This window comes from Diaporthe citri (assembly GCF_014595645.1).
Source record: "Diaporthe citri strain NFHF-8-4 chromosome Unknown scaffold_5, whole genome shotgun sequence".
Taxonomy (NCBI): domain Eukaryota; kingdom Fungi; phylum Ascomycota; class Sordariomycetes; order Diaporthales; family Diaporthaceae; genus Diaporthe; species Diaporthe citri.
This window is the reverse complement of record NW_025064850.1, coordinates 5309410-5326070: the sequence shown is the minus strand read 5'-3', so window position 1 is coordinate 5326070 and position 16661 is coordinate 5309410. Positions and strand designations below refer to the sequence as shown.

At 39.6% G+C, this 16661-nt stretch overlaps 6 protein-coding genes across 6 annotated transcripts; 3 read left to right on the top strand and 3 right to left on the bottom strand.

Annotated features, from left to right (window-relative positions):
• Window positions 1-8: 8 nt before the first annotated feature.
• Window positions 9-1476, bottom strand: INS49_011997 (uncharacterized protein; the record flags this gene model as incomplete). Its single annotated transcript, XM_043172704.1, has 3 exons — window positions 9-860; window positions 920-1358; window positions 1421-1476. 3 exons carry the CDS (start codon window positions 1474-1476, stop codon window positions 9-11), a joined length of 1347 nt encoding a protein of 448 aa, XP_043024449.1.
• A 953-nt stretch (window positions 1477-2429) lies between these two features.
• Window positions 2430-3060, top strand: INS49_011996 (uncharacterized protein; the record flags this gene model as incomplete). The annotated part of the gene is made up of 2 exons (XM_043172703.1): window positions 2430-2561; window positions 2629-3060. 2 exons carry the CDS (start codon window positions 2430-2432, stop codon window positions 3058-3060), a joined length of 564 nt encoding a protein of 187 aa, XP_043024448.1.
• A 325-nt stretch (window positions 3061-3385) lies between these two features.
• INS49_011995 (uncharacterized protein) lies at window positions 3386-6609 on the bottom strand (the record flags this gene model as incomplete). The annotated part of the gene is made up of 6 exons (XM_043172702.1): window positions 3386-3811; window positions 4241-4487; window positions 4545-4775; window positions 4840-5261; window positions 5319-6090; window positions 6164-6609. The coding sequence occupies 6 exons, from the start codon at window positions 6607-6609 to the stop codon at window positions 3386-3388; spliced, it is 2544 nt and encodes an 847-aa protein (XP_043024447.1).
• Window positions 6610-7402: 793 nt separating this feature from the next.
• On the top strand, window positions 7403-8676 carry INS49_011994 (uncharacterized protein; the record flags this gene model as incomplete). Its single annotated transcript, XM_043172701.1, has 2 exons — window positions 7403-7445; window positions 7736-8676. The coding sequence occupies 2 exons, from the start codon at window positions 7403-7405 to the stop codon at window positions 8674-8676; spliced, it is 984 nt and encodes a 327-aa protein (XP_043024446.1).
• Window positions 8677-9438: 762 nt separating this feature from the next.
• INS49_011993 (uncharacterized protein) lies at window positions 9439-10287 on the bottom strand (the record flags this gene model as incomplete). Its single annotated transcript, XM_043172700.1, has 3 exons — window positions 9439-9735; window positions 9824-10211; window positions 10277-10287. The coding sequence occupies 3 exons, from the start codon at window positions 10285-10287 to the stop codon at window positions 9439-9441; spliced, it is 696 nt and encodes a 231-aa protein (XP_043024445.1).
• Window positions 10288-16038: 5751 nt separating this feature from the next.
• INS49_011992 (uncharacterized protein) lies at window positions 16039-16255 on the top strand (the record flags this gene model as incomplete). The annotated part of the gene is made up of 2 exons (XM_043172699.1): window positions 16039-16191; window positions 16253-16255. The coding sequence occupies 2 exons, from the start codon at window positions 16039-16041 to the stop codon at window positions 16253-16255; spliced, it is 156 nt and encodes a 51-aa protein (XP_043024444.1).
• Window positions 16256-16661: the final 406 nt, after the last annotated feature.

Here is a 16661-nt window from a genome sequence, read left to right as displayed (position 1 = left end):
GCACTGATCTAAGCTTTGACAACCGCCACCTGGCTTCTCACCGGCACATTCTCCTTGCGGCCAGGCTCTGGGAAGCCCTCCACGTTCACGCCGTTCCTGAACAGCAGGCAGTGAGTCGAGCCACCAAAGTGGAACATGCCAGTCTGTTCACCCTTATTGATGTGCTGGCCCTCCTTGACCGTGATCTCACAGGTGCTGACCTCGTCCATACCAATGCCAATGAATGCCATTAGCCCAATCGCGGGATTGTCCGCCTCGATGAAGATGATCGCACGTGCAGCCAACGCTGACAGGTACCCCTGGGCGGCTGAGATGCCCTGCTTGATCTGAGCCTGCTCCTCGGCGCTGTTTATGTCGCCACCGGCGTACAGTGGCTCGCTGAAGTACGTCCCATCAACGAGGTACGCCTTCTTGACAGTTCCCGAGACGGGCGAGTGCCACCTGTGATACGAGAGGGCAGAGAGGAAGGCCTGGTACACTGTGCCGTTCTTGAACTGGCTCGATAAGGAATCATTGGCCAACATATCGGCGATGGAGTATGGCTGGCCCTTGATCCAGAACTTGTCGCGCAGCTTGACGTTGCGCTCCACCGCGTAGGGCCGCGACTCGCAGCAGTTTGCTATGACGTTGTCGTCGTTGGGGGAGGCCACTGGGCGGGCGCTCTCCTGAAGCTTTCGGGTGAAGAAGTCGTCCCAGGAGGTGAAGCCGTACTTGTCCTTGCTTGGGTCGCAGACGTACATATCTTCAAACTTGTGATCGGTTTTCAGAGGCGCGTTGGCAACCTGCATGAGGTCCTTTCTGCCGTGTTCTCCGAACCAGCCGAGGCGGTGGTCGCCGAGCACTCCGGCAGACTCGGGAGTCTGAAGGCGAGATCAGCATGATGGGATCTTGGCCGGGAGAAGTAGCATTGTTAACTTACCTTGAGGAACTTGCCCCATTCATTCAGCACCTTCTTCAGCATCTTGTTCACCTCGGTATCCAAGAAAGCGGCGTGGCCACTTGGAGTTGCCATGACATAGTCGAATATAGCACACATCGGCACGCCGACCATGCCCACGCTCTCCGCGGCGTCCGTCCACTCCGGAGCACGCGAGAAGACGTGGTTCAGCACTGCAAGCATGTGGCCATAGTCCCTGATGGCCTTGTGGCCTGTGGGGTCCTTATTGTAGGGCCTCTTCATTGGAACTTCATCCCACATCTGCGTGAAAAGCATGCGGATGCGAGGGCTGGTCTCGATGAAGGTCTTGAACTCCTGCAGCACCGGGATGAGCTCCTTGGGGTTCTTGTCGACATGCTCGACCTGCTTGTTCAGCCATTCCTTGTGGACACGGCTGTCTGCAGGCAACCACGCTCCAGGCCTGAGGAAGGTCAGCAGTCGAGTCCGTGAGACGGGGGATGGGAGGGGGAGAGAAGGGCTGACTTGTGGATCTTGTGGGCATCTGGGATTTGATGCTCGTCTCCGTGCTGCCAAACCATGGTTGCGGCGGTGGGGTGTGGGCAAAATTACAATGTAAGATGAGGGATATTCAGATGTGTGACTGTTTCTTTGTCTACAGTCAGAATCAACTGCGAGATGTAGATGAGGATAGGAGCACAAATGCCAAGCCTTCTGGGCTTAAATAGACCGATTCGTCCGGAGATGCGACGGGCGGGTGGGGTCGACGGTTCGTAGCACCAGGGACACATGTTCCTGGCCCGTGGGCGCCCTCTAGGTTAGCTGTGCATTAACCGGTGACGAGGAAGAGCATTGAATTGGCCCGACGTTGCCATGATGTCAGGCACCACGTCATTTTCCCCTAATCCAAGGGGCTGCCCTCGCCAATCAACCAACTTTATGAGGAAACTCGTAGTCAGCGAAACAGCTAGTTGCAAGCTAGTTGCAGCTCAAACCTGGGAACCAGGCCTGGAAACTCATCTGGATGGCGTCCCATGGAGGTCACATCGAAGCTGTCTGATTGCCGACACAATGTTCGAGATCCACCCGATTTCATCTTGGCAAATGCATATCAACGGCCTGGCCCGGCTTGGCAACTTTCCGCGGAGCATATGAAATGTTGCTCTGCGTTTTACCGGAAGGAACTGGACTACCACATCCAATTTCCAATGACCTGTACCGTGGTTGGTCACAATCTGTGTATTGCGATACCGACCTGAGGTTTTCACACAAAGACTCCCATTGCCTTCATGAGAGACACCCAACTTATGCTGGGGGCTGTTTACTGCGGGATGTCTGTTCCTGTCCCAGTGAACCGGGATGAGCCATCACGATGTTCTCCACCCGGGCCTTCCGGGGCTAACACCTACGTCATGGCTCAGTCCACGGCGCGGGCGTGTTGGATGCCGTCCAGTCTGGTCTGAGGTGCAAATCTTCTGACCAAATACCAGATGAAAGAGTCAGTAGGTAACTGCAGCAGTCGACTCACATCACAATGGGCGAGAAGCCAACAGCAGAGCGGCCACGATACGTCTTCTTCTTCACAGGCGCCACAGCTTGTGGCAAGTCGACGATCGCAAAATATGTGGCCGATAACTTGAACCTGACCTTCCTCGAGGGCGACGACGTACGACACGATATCTCCCGATCCACTCCCTTGGACTGAAGGACCCCAGCTGACCGTCTCCTGTTAGTTCCACCCCAAGGCCAATGTCGTGAAGATGCACCACGGCGAGGCCCTCACCGACGAGGACCGCCAGGGCTGGCTCGAGGCACTCCGCGACCACGAGACAGCGCACCCCCCAGGGGCGACGTCGCGGCACCTCGTCATGACATGCTCGGCGCTGAAGCGGCACTACCGCGACATCCTGCGCGAGGGTTCGGAGCAGGCTCGGAACCTGCGAGTCCGGTTCATTTATCTCGACGCCCCCGAGGAGGTCCTCACGAGGCGGGCCGCGGCCCGTCAGGGGCACTTCGCGGGGAGCAACCTGGTGCATTCCCAGTTTGAGAGCCTGGAGCCTCCGGAGCTGGATGAGGGGGATGTATTGACCCTCAACGTTGACCGGCCCGTCGAGGAGGTTGAGAAAGATGCGCTGGAGCACGTGAGGGATGTATTAACCGCTTGACTCTGGAAATTGCCATCTGTTTGTTCAACAGTTACACATCAGAGTCTTTGTGATAGGGTCAACTGTGCTATTGGCCAAAAGGGTGAACATGTTCAGAAACCTGAGAGCGAACAGAGGTCTACAGGGAAATCGAAGGAGAGAGCGAGTCGCCACAATTTGACTGTCGAATCGTTGGATGGTGACGCTGTTCGCAGACGATCCAGGGGAGGACTCGCATCACGAACGTGCACGCCCCTTTTTGTGACAGGCATTATCAAGTGATTGATCATTGGATCTCTTCTGGTCCATTCGAGCTGGATACATACGTGGTTAAGCACTCGGGTGATCATTCCCCAGTCAAGTCAATGACTTCCTCCGTCCGCTGCCTGGTAGATGCAGGCTGATCCGGGCTCTCATCTGCAGCCCTCTTGCTCGACACAGGGACAGTAGACACATCAGGAGGCCCGGTCTCCAACATTATCAGTGACTTGTAAGTTTCGTCGCCAAGGAGCCTCTGCACAACCGGCTGCCGGAACGACAAGAGCCTTTGCTCATATTGCCGCACTTCATCATCGAACTTCTTCATTTCCTCCTTGAACTCGGTCTCCTTACTGATCTTGGTCACGACCAGTGTCTGGCAGCGTCCCTGGCCCGCTGTCGTGTCTGTTGCGCACCTGTAGTGCTCCCTGGGAAGCACCATCTCGAGGTGCGACCGGATCTTCTTGGCATAGGTGAAGCGACCCTGTTTCTGGTCGGGTGCGAGGATGAAATCCTGCATGAGTCCGCATTCATAGCAGGTACCGTGGATTTTGTCACGGGAAGGGTTGTGCCGGTAGCAGAAACGTGGTTTGTGACTCCATCCAAGTGGGCGTTGCGGAGGGTTCTTCGGCTGGTCCGGCAGAATGTACCTCGTGAAGAGCAGTACGAACAAGTCCCCGACGAAAGGGGGCGGATCCAAGAGTTGATTCTCTTGCAATATAATGACCAGAGAGACGAGGAACTTTTCCGCTGGTGCACGGTCAATCGCCGCTGGGCTATGATGAGGCCACAATACCTGGGTATTGTTGCGTTCCGGGCCTTTTGGTGGCAGCCGGCTGATTGCATCTGCTAGATTCTCAAGACTAAGTCTTAGCAATGTCATGCCCTGCTCCTCCAGAAGGCACATGAAGCAGTTTTCAAGCAAGTGTTCAAATCCATCTACATTGCTCACGGTGTGAGCTGTACTGTTCGACGCCCCGCGGAGGTAGATTGAGCTCTGCGGTGGGTGTTGCGTTTTGGGCTCCAAATCATCAATTTCGAGATTCAGCTTTGGGAGTGTGGCATCGAGCAGACGTCGTGCTAGAGACTCGGTGTTCTTGAGCGCAAGGTGGCCGTTTTCGGCGCAGAGACGCTTGAGAAGCGCATAGAGGAGCTGCTTCTCGGCACGTTGACTTAGCTTTGGAAGGAGTCTGATGGGCTTGTGTCAGTCTTCTGTAGGTTGAGTATTCAGCCATGGTAGAACTCACCGAGTGGAAACCCACTCGTCATCTGCCGAATGTGATTGAATTAGGGACAATATAAAAGGGAGATCAAGGGCCGTCAAGGTTTCCTTAGTCTCAAATCTGGAAGTTTCGATGGAAGACCGCCAGCCCTTGAAAGACTGTTTTAGTTCCTCGGTCTTCAGTCGCTTTCCAATATCCTCGAATGCTGCATTGAGCGATGTTAGATTATCGAGGCTCTGAACAAGTTCGCCGAGACTATGTCACACGATGTCAGCACGCAAAAGGCTGCGCGGCTCAACTGAATTCCCATCAAACTTACCACTCGTTCCAGTCTTGATCCGTAGGATGCGAGAAAAATTCATTAGCAAATTCAGCAACTGCATCAGAAATTTCTGCAGTGGGAGATCGAGTTGAGCTGTTCATGAGCGTTTGGTAGGAGAAACGATGGCGAGTGCTGCCTAGAGCCTCACTTAAGGCTTTCCGCATAGCCTTGTTGTAGAGTGCCTGGCAAGACCAAAGTTTGGATGCTCTGAAAACCATGCTGAGCAGACGTCCTTCCCTGATTAGTGATCTGAAGCTGTTTAAGAGGCTGTCAAGGAAGCCGACCGCCTCACGCCTTGTAGGAAAATGGTTTGGCGACGCAGCGGCAGAGTCCAACACCATTCGGAACAAATTGGCCGCAGAGCACTGCGACGACTTAGCAAGGCCAATGAGACCACTGCTGGGGACAATCAACAAAGCCTGCTGTTGTGTCAGTAGCTGCGACAGTATCTTGGTACCCTCCCCAAAAGCACTCACAGAATCATGGTATCGATATTGCGACGGCATGCTCTCATTTCCAGTGAATTCACCTTCATCCTCACTGTCTGCCCTTCTGTCCTTGTAAGGGTCTGGGCCGAGGATTTCCTTCATCTCCACATCAACAGATCTTGTGATAAAGCTTCCGTCAAGACTCGTAACGTGGTCCAGTTCGAGACTGTCCTCGTCGTCGCCGCCATAATAATCGTCTTCGCAGCCCTCAGTCCTGGTCATGATGGCTAGGAGAATATAAAATCCAGCCTCCTGACAAGCTTGCTTCAAACATCGAATGCGCTGCGCATCGCGCCCCTTCATATTCTGGATCGAGAGAGATGATTGCGAATATTTATGGTCCAATCTGTAGATGACCCTTGTCTTCGACTGCAATGCAGATGCCCACTTCTGCAGAAGTGCTTGCAGCTGGGCTTGCTGCTCTATGAACACGCCGGCCGAGGGAGGAGAGCCGCGTTGCTGGAGGAGGTTGTAAGTGATGACAAGGCGATATCCAGATGAAAGCGGTTTGATCTCGTGCGTCACGTCAGAATACCAAGCGAGGCCTGTAAGATCGAAGGAAGAAAAGTTTGAGGTTGCAAAAATGTGACGCCTGTTGCCGTGGGACAGGTGAACTTGGCCGCCCTCGTGCTTTGAAGGAAGCGAAATCACGAGTGTGCCGATCATCCCTGGTGCCTTTTCAGAGTCCTTGTGAGGCCTGAAGAACGAGCCCTCTTCGTAGAGTAACAGTTTCCAAGGCACTGCTCGGGTGCCTTTCGGCCTGGGAGGGCATTAGATATGTTGGATTTGGGGAAGAGGAGACTCGAAATTGGTTTCCAATGTCCAGGACGTACATGCCAAGTTTTTGCACGGTCTCCTGAAGCACGGTGTCGAGGAAAGCTGACCAGGCTGGATTGGAGCAGCGAAAGAGACTGGAGTCAAGTTGCCAAGTCTTCCTCACAGACTCATCGACAACTGTGTCATCGCCGCGTCCAAATGGAGCCTGTTCACACTTGCTCTTGATCGTGTCCGCGTCGCGGGTCACCAGAGGGAGTGGTATGAGTGAGCCCGCAACTTCGAGGCCCGGATTTATGTGATGAGAGTATCGCGTCATGCAAGCGAAATCACCAAAGGTCTTGATCTCGCCAAGCCTGTTGAAGAATTCTTGCTTCCATGTCTTGAAGCTCATCTTCTGAGGGCTCTGAGCGTCGACGTCTCCGGGCCCAGATGTTGGTGTGCACTCGTCGTCGCTGCCGGATATACTGGATCCCGCCTCGGTGTCCGACTCCCATGGCGCCATGCTGAGGGGGATCAGATGGCGCGGACGAAGCAAAAGGAGACTTTCGCACAGAGAATGTTGCGACCAAGAGCTGCTGTATTGCACGACGACTTTTGACGGCACGCGTTCAAAAGCAGTTGGTGCAGTGGATCAAAGGGTGGGGTTTCTACGGTGATGTTAAAGTTTGTGAAGGTTGAGTCGCGACGCGTTTGAACGCGGCAAGTCCCCTGACGTGGGGAACGCCCCTGCCGATCTACACGACACACTTTCTGGGGAAGTCACCCTTCGTATTTTAATCGCCTGGTAAAGCAATGTTTCACAAATCAAATGCAAATAAGCAGCAGGCCTGATATATAAAATTGCATATGCAATGTCAGTCCTTATCACTTGCTGTGCTGAGATTTCTGAGCATCTAGGGCCTGTGTGAACACACTAGCAATGCTGGAGCTCCACTGGCACTGCAGTGGAGAAAATCCTGAAGCTATCCCTTGCAGGATGAAAGAAATGCAAATCCAGGCTTCTCTTGCTCTCTTTTCCTTTCCGTCGCGTCTATTCAGCGAGCTTGTCTCCCGTCTCTTTGTTCTCACTTGTATCATTGTGATCTATGAGGTATACCAATAATGGTATTCTCTTCCACAACTGCTTTATTTTTCCTTATTTGTTTGGCACCTTTATCATCGCAGTGCCTTCACACAATTTCATAATAGTGTTACTCTGGTCAGTTATAATGCCACAGTTCATCTAGAAATGAAATTCAACCATGGACTTCCCACCCTTTTTTGTGCGCATGAAGGCTAATAATGAGAATAACCACATGGTCAATGGTAAAAGCGGAGGGCGAATCCGATCTAGCGTTGGTAAGAGTGTTTTCAAAGGATCTTGTCCGGCTTCATATAAGTCGCAGTAAAATTGCGTTCCATGTACACCATATATTGTGTTCAAACGGCTCATAGCATAGCGAGCTAGCCAGTAAGAGAACCATCTAATCACATCCCGAATCTTCCTCAAAATGACTCAAATCGCCCACTGGGAACAAGCATGGAGCAATGCTAGTACGTGGAAGGACTTGCTAGACCTGAATCGGCTTTACCTCAAGGCGATATAGCTATATCTGCGAACTGCAACCACCCTCTTGACTCTGAATCAGATCAGATACCGCCCGGTCTGCTGCGACTAACAGACTTCGGCCTTCTCACCACCTCGTCACAGCCAGAAATAAGGTCCGGTGAGCCTAAGTACATCAATCCGGAACATTTTTACAGTAGGTTTGCAAGGCCCGGTAGTCCGCTGCCCAAGGAGCAGCTTGCATACCTCCAGGGGCAGCTGCGCAGAATCGAGACGGAATTCAGCCCTGAGCAGTTGAAGGACAATGATATGGCAGTCCTCCTCACTGTGAGAGCCAGAGAGCAGGAACACCTCGACATCCTCGGCACGTATAGAGGAAATGAGATTGTAGACTCAGGAAACCCCGGCACTCACAACATTGTGTATCTGTACGAGAGGGCAATCGAACAAGTCCAGGAGGACGTGGCAGCGTATGAAAGGCTCATAAGCATGTGCTGGAGACAGGACCGTCAGCGCCAATACGTTCACTTCCTCATCCCCACGATCCACCCAAGCATCCCTCTGGAGGCCGTCATCCGCTTCGTAGAGCGCCTCAGAAACCACAAGGACATCGTCGTGGCTTTCCAGTACGAGATGAACGGTGAGGGGCCGCAGCGACAGCCACCGGCGATTCGGAACCAAGACCCCGCCGCACTTGAGCTTTTTCGGAAGATTCACGACTACAGTTCCGCTACTTGTGGAGACGAGTCGTTCTGGTGGCCTGTGACTGAGTCCAGAGAGGCAACATCTGCCGACGCTCTCCTCAGTTCGGAGTGGTCTGACCATACTCACCTCGGCTTGGACAATGAAGAGCATATTCAAGGCATGTTGTCCGGCCACTTCAACAAGGAAGCGTACCCGGCTGGTGTTGCGGTCGACCCCGTGGCTGTATTAGTGGGGATGAAAGAGTGGGAGAGTAACATTGATCTGCTAGCTCTTGTAGAGGGGATTCTTCAGGAAGAGGGATTTGAGGATCTATTTTAACGACTTGTGTGAGATGATTGCGGAGGAGTGCGAGGGTCAGTTTTTAGCCTACTTTATATTATGTATTTCTTTACTGGTGAGAGTGTATACTGTTCTCAGAGTTTAGCATCGGCACAACCATCTCCTTCTCAATCTTTAATAGGCGTTTCTTGGTAACAGTTAGGGACTAATTTCGAGCAAAGAACTGTAACTCCTGGGTCTGAACTGACGGAGACGCTCGCCTGTGGGAATGAGAGACTGTTTCTTGGTTCTCACTAGCCACGGTCGCCCACCGTTACCTACTTACGCCATCATGCTGCTCGACGTTGCCTTGGGTCATGAGTACTAAGTACCTAGATACTAAGCATCATTATCCTCGCCGCTATTATCACGCTCCTTCGGGCTCTGAGTTCCTCGTGACTCTTCTTCTGATGGAGCCGAGACTTACAGCATGGAGCAAGCATGTCAATACGATGTTCTTGGTCAGATTCTCATATCATGCAGGACTAAATTTGCATCTGATCAGCTGTCATTATGATTGTGCCCTTGATCGCAAACCTCTATTCCGAGCCTTGCTAAGACGTGTTCGCCTGCTGCGATAGAAATGACTAGACTACTAAATAAGCAACAACAGGACCGATATTCAACGCTGTCAACGACCGAATTCTCATGACAATGCGAGGTCATAAGCTTCATGATACATGATCCATACTCGTAGAATCCATCAATGAGACCAGAATTTCTAAACTAAAACGTTCCAAATCAATCACACGTCCAAATTAATCACCCATTTTGCGCCCAACACCTAGCGCCGTCGTTCTGGCTCGAAGCCGGCCCTGAGGTAACCCGGACAGCTTTATCGTTGTTGAATCCGGGCAATGGGAAACGCCAGATGTCTCCGCCACCGTTTTCTGAACCGTAAAAGTAGCCGTATTCACCCGGGTAAAGTGCACCGAAGCCGGCTCCTACGGTCAAGCCGAGCAGAGTGCCGTAATTGGTCGATGCGAACCATGTTTTGCTGGAGAGATCGAAGCGATAGAGTTGGAAACCAAGAATGGTAATTCCACTTGCAACCGTCCACTATGAGAGGTACATTTGTTAGTGTCGACCATCGCGGGAAATTGCCACTGGGGGAGAGGAGGAGGACGGGGCGATCGATGAGACCTACCAAGTTTTGCTGTCCTTCTGGCAGATAGACCCAATCATACATGCCCAAGGTAGGAGGAAATGCTGCCTTGCCACTAGCGATCTGCTTGCCATAGTTGGCTGTGCCTGGGGCCAGATTGACTTGCGTCCAGTACGTGTTGCCGAGACTTTGGCCGAGTTGCACTGTAACTTGGACAACTGAAGATCCCCAGTAATTCCCTGCGCCGTCGAAATCAGCTACCCTAAGCGGATATGGCACATTCAATCCCGGTTGGAAGATCACAGTTGACGCCAAGGCGGAAATCTGCAATATGTTCTCGGTTAATTGGGGTCCCACAGCGCCGTAGATAAAGTTGTCAAAGTGATTATAGCCGATGGCGTTGATGGTCGCCCCGGGATACGCCAGGTCACTGGTGAGTGTCGTATATGTTCCAGAGGTGACGTTGACCTGTATAAAGTCGTTTCCGCCCTGGACAAGATAGCCATAGTTGTCGCAAGGAAATGTTGGGTATGGGGAAAAGACCGTCGCCGTTCCTGATGCCGTCTGAGTATATATATAATAAAAATATATTAAATTTTATAAATTATCTTTTTTTTATTAATTATTAAATTATTATAAATTATATTAAAAAATATTATATAAAGAATTTTTTATATAATTAAAAATTATTTTTATTTAAAATAAAAATATTTTTAAAATATTTAAAATAATATTTTTAAATTATAATAATTAATTAATAAAAATATTTTATTAATAAATAATTAAATAAATAAGTAATATTTTAAAACTTTTAAAATAATATAAATAAAATATTAAAAATAATATAAAATATATTAATTTATATATTAATTAATATAATAAATTTAATAATAAATTTAATAATTTATATATTATTAATTTTATATTAATTTAAATAAATAATAAATTTATTAAATTAAATTAATATTAATTAATATAAAATAAAAATATAATTTTATAATAATTAAAATTAATTAAATTTATAAATTATTTATTTATATATTAATTATAAAAAAGTTTATAAAAATTATTATTATATATTAAATAATAAAATATTTATTATAAAATAATTTTTTTTTTAATAAAATAAATATAAATAAAATATTAATTATATTTATTAAATAATATTTTAATTATTTTAAATAATAAATATAATTTAAAAAATATATAATTTATATTTAATAATATTATTAAATATAATTTAAAAAATATAATATATTATTATATAAAAAATTATTAATATTTTTTAATAATATTAATAATATAAAAATATTTTAAAAATTAAAAAATAATATTAATTATAAATTTATTTTATAAATAATTATAATAATAAATAAAAATTTTAAATTTATATAAAATAAAATAAAAAACATTATATTATTTATTTTAAATATATATTTTTTTATAAATTAATATTAATTAATATTAATTTATATATATAATTAATTAATTATATAAAATATAATAATAAAATATAATAATATTTAAATATTTATTATATTTTATATAAATTAAAAAACTTTATATTATTAAATTTATTATAAATATAAATAAAAAATAAATTTAAATTTTTATTTAATAATTAATAATATTTATTTTAAAATTAAATTATAAAATAAATTATAATAAAAAATATTTAATTTTAAAAAATATAAAAAAATATAATAATATAATTTATAATAATAAAAAAATTTAAATTATATTTTTAATATTATAATTAAAATTATAATTATAAATTATAAAAATTTTAATATTAATAATAATATTAATAATAAATTAAATATATTTATTTTTAAATATATTTAAATAAAATTATTAATTAATATAAATAAATAAAATAATTATTTTTTATATTTTATTTTATAAATATATTTAAAAAAATATTTTATTTAATATAATATTAAAATATATTAAAATATAAAAATAAATTAATTATTTAAATTTTAATTATATTATAATATATTTTAATATTATATTAAATAAAATTAAAATTATTATATTATTATTTAATTAATTTATTAAAAATATATTTTTAATATTATTATTTATTTTATTTATTTTAAAAAAATAAATTTTAAAATATTTTAATAATAAAAATATTTTTAAATTATATTTAAATTATTTAAATATTTTAATATTTAATAAATATTTAAATTTATTTATTTATTATAATAAATAAATATTTTCTTATTTAAATATTTTTTATTAATTATTTTTATAATTAATATAAAAAAACTTTAATAAATAAAAAATTAATAATTAATTTATAAAATATTTAATAATATTTAAAATATTTTTTTATATAAAATTAAAAAATTTATATTAAATTTTATATATAAATATTAAATTTAAAAATTTTAAAATTAAAATTTTAATAAATACTTAATTTTTTTAAATAAATAAATATAATATTTTTTATTATAAATATTTTATTATAAATTATTTTAAATAAAATAAATTAAATTTAAATAATATATTTATTAAAATTTAAATAAATAAATTAATTTTATTATTATATATATATTTTAAAAATAATTATTATATAATATTTAATAATTAAAATAATTAAAATAAATAAAATAAAAAAAAATAAATAAAATAAAAAAATAAATAAAATAAATAAAATAAATAAAATAAATAAATAAAATAAAATAAATAAAATAAATAAAATAAAAAATAAAATAAATAAAATAAATAAAATAAAATAAATAAAATAAATAAAAAATAAAATAAATAAAATAAATAAAATAAATAAAATAAATAAAATAAAATAAAATAAATAAAATAAATAAAATAAATAAAATAAATAAAATAAATAAAATAAATAAAATAAATAAAATAAATAAAATAAATAAAATAAAATAAATAAATAAATAAAAAATAAATAAAATAAATAAAATAAATAAAATAAATAAAAAATAAAATAAATAAATAAATAAAATAAAATAAAATAAATAAAATAAATAAAATAAATAAATAAATAAAATAAAAAATAAATAAAAAAATAAAATAAATAAAATAATATTATAAAAAAATAATAAATTTATATTATTAATATATTATTATATTTATTTTATTTATTTTAATTATTAAATATTTTATAATAATTTATATTTAATAATTAATATTATATTTCATTTTAATATATTAATAAAAATATTAAATATATTTTAAATTAAATTAATTTTTTATTTATTATTTAAAAATAAATTTAATAATATAAATATTATAAATAATTAATTATAAATTATTAATTAAATATTTTTTTTAAATATTTATTAATATATATAATAATTATAAATAATATTATTATATATATTATAAAATTAATTTTATTAAATTTTAAAAATTATTATATATATTATAAAATTAATTAATTTTATTAAATTTTAAAATTTATTATTAATAATTTAATATTTAATTATTATATTATAAAATAATTTTAATTAATTTTAATTTTTATAATTTAAATTTTATTTATTATAATTAATTAATAAATTTTAATTTTATAAAAATAAATTTATAATTTTAAAATTTTAAATATAAAAATTTATATAAAAATTTAAATTAAAAAATTATAAAAATATTATTAATTTAATTATTAATTTATTTTAATTAATATATTAAATTATAATATTTTTTATTTTTTATTATATAATTATATTTTTAAAATTTATTATAAAAATTTTAAAAAAAAATAAATTATAATTTAAATTTTATTTATTATAATTAATTAATAAATTTTAATTATATAAAAATAAATTTTATTATAAATATTTTATAATAAATAATTTAAAATTAATTTATAATATTAATTAATTTTTAAATTAAATTTATAATATTATAAAATATTAAAATTATTAATATATATTAATTTTAATATTTTATAATATTATAAATTTAATTTAAAAATTTTATATTAAAATATATATAAAATATTTTAAAAAATTTAATTAATAATATATTAAATAAATTTTTATATTATAATTAAATTAAATTTATAATTATTAATATATAATTTATTATAATAATATTTTTAATTTTTTAATATAAAATATATTTTAAAAATATTAAAAAATATATTATTTAAAAATATTAAAAATATTATATTAATTTTTTTAAAATTTATTAATTATTAAAATTATTTAAAAAAATATTTATTTTAAATAATATATATATATAATTATTAATTTTTAAAATATTAAATATTTATATAAATAAATAAAAATATAATTAATATAAAAAAATAAAATATAATTAATATTATTAATTAATTAATTTTAATATTTATTTTATATAAAAAATTAATAAAATTTATATTAATTATTTTATTAATTAATTATATTAAATAATAATTTTTTATTTTGAATTTTAATATAAATTATAAATTTTATAAATTTAATAAAAATAAAATAATTTATATTTTAAATAAATAAAATATAAAATATAATTTTAAACTTTAAAAATATTTTTTAAATATATTTGTAATATATTAATTAATTATTAATATCTTCCTTAGTAATAAACTTACTATTAATGCTTGATTGGGAATTCACGGTGAATTCACGGTGAATTCACGGTGAATTTACATATAATTCACCATGAATTTACGTAGAATTCCATGTGAATTCACGGTGAATTCACCGTGAATTCACCGTGAATTCACATGGAATTCTCGGTAAATTTACATAGAATTCACTTATAATAATAATAATTTATAAATTGTAACTTATTAATATTAATATGATATAAATACATTAAAACGGATTTTATGTAAATTGCCCATGAATTCACGGTAAATATTAGCATTTATTATACTTTTATTATATATATATAAGTAAAGTTCTTACGTATTTATCTTGAATTTACTGGGATTATTAAATTTTAACCCTTTATTTTTATGAAATATTATGCTTAACTGGGTTTATAGTGCTAGCTGTAAGTAGGTTATGAAGCGGGGTGTTATTATAGGTTAAGTAGGGGCCTTTTAATACTTATAGTTAACTTTATATCGGGAATTAAGCTTATGTTTAACGTTATTTACGTCTTTATTCTCTGTGGATGACGCCATTAATGAAGTTGATGATATTAGTGGAGAGCGCGAGGGGAGCTCGAGGCATAATAATCCGGAGGCCGTTACTGAGGTGTAGCTTGTTTTAAGAGAGGCATGGCCACTCTGGCTGCTATTTTTCACGGGTAAGAAATTTGTGCGGAGGAGCTTGATGTGGACTAGGGAGAGCACGAGGTTGGACTCTTTTTATGGACTCGCCTATGATTAAGATTAACTAGAGGGCCGATGATAGCACGATACCCGGTGGTGTGGAGAGCAGAGAAGGTGAACGTTGGGCTGGGAGCGGCGTTGATGTACCAACTTTCCAATGTGAGAGTTGCCCTCCAGGTTATTACCTTGGTCTTCAAGGCTCCGAGGCGGCAGACAACCTTGCCCCTGATTATGGGTCATTTCAAGCGGTTGGCTTTATTCCTCCTCTTTCACAGTGCCAGGGAAAGATATCTTCTCAACAGCGACGAACCGTGTGCATTTCTACCTTGGTTGTCATGTAGGAAAGTTGCGGGTAGGTTCATAGTAGCTCTGTGATCCCCGGAGATCTCGCCCTGTGGTTTGTCATTAAGTATGATACACCAGGCAGGGCCTGCCTGACGCGGCAGAGCTGAATCTTGTGGTGATTCACGGTGAATTCACTGTGCCAACCGCTATTCGACGGCAAAATCCAGGAGTGGAAACCAGTTAAACCCTCGCCCCGACCACGGATTTGGAACGGTTCTTCCCAGCCACACCGTTGGGGGCTCATATGGCCTGTGGGTCGGGTTCGAAATGGGTCATGAAGCGAATAGTTGCCGAGGTTAGTGCGAAATCCCCGTACATTCGCCATGCATTCGCTTCGAAGCTTAGTCGGCGGCCGCGTTGCTGTGGTTGGACGGCAGGTCCTCGGTCAGATGTTTCGGTGGCCTCATTATTGTTGACCGATATCCCCTTGTCCTGGCGGATATCGTCCTTGGGAGCCATGTTGTATTTGCAGTTGTGAGGCGTTTCTCGGTAGTGATCGTTTAAGATCGGGCCGTTTGAGTATGGGCTTGATGGGTTCTCGTGGCCGTCTAAGCCAGGGGCATCGTATACGTGCTCCTGTTCAGTTTCTCCTGTCAGTTCAAGTCCTCCAATTTTATGCTCCCTTCCACGTGGCGCCCCAGAGGCTTCAACAATGGTACAACGGGCTGTTACAGCCGAGCCAACAGGGAGTGGGATATGGACCGATAAGGGATTGGCCTTGCGCCTCGGTAATGGAACGCCCGATTTGAAAGTCGGGCAGGATATCATGAGGGACGAGTTCTACGCCATAGCCCTGGCCGGTTGGGTATGGGATCACATCGAAGTCCGGAATGGTGGGATCACTGACCTCGACGGGGTGGTGGCAGTAGCGAGGTTGGCTCGCGAGGAGTGGTGGCTGTCCGGGCGACCGGTGGGTGATGACGACTCTTGAGGCCGTAGGATGGTTGATCGATTGACTGCTGTGACGGCTTGGTCTGGCTCGCAGACGACGCAGGCAAATATCTGGAGAATGATCTGTCAATTCACGAGCGGACGGAGCGGAGTGGCAGCGCGGTTGGATGGGCGCGTATTTTCATCGCGAATTCACAGTGAATTGTTTACACCTTGGTCGCTGCCCTCCGGGTGGGTCGTGCGCTTCCGCCGAAGCAACGGAGCTGCAGCAACGGGGCCTACCGGGGGTGGGTGCCTTGGGCTTTACTAGCCCATCGGCCTGGTCGCCGTCCTCGCCTTGCCCCTGCGCCTGGATGGAGGATGTCTCCTGGCTCAGGCAGAGGA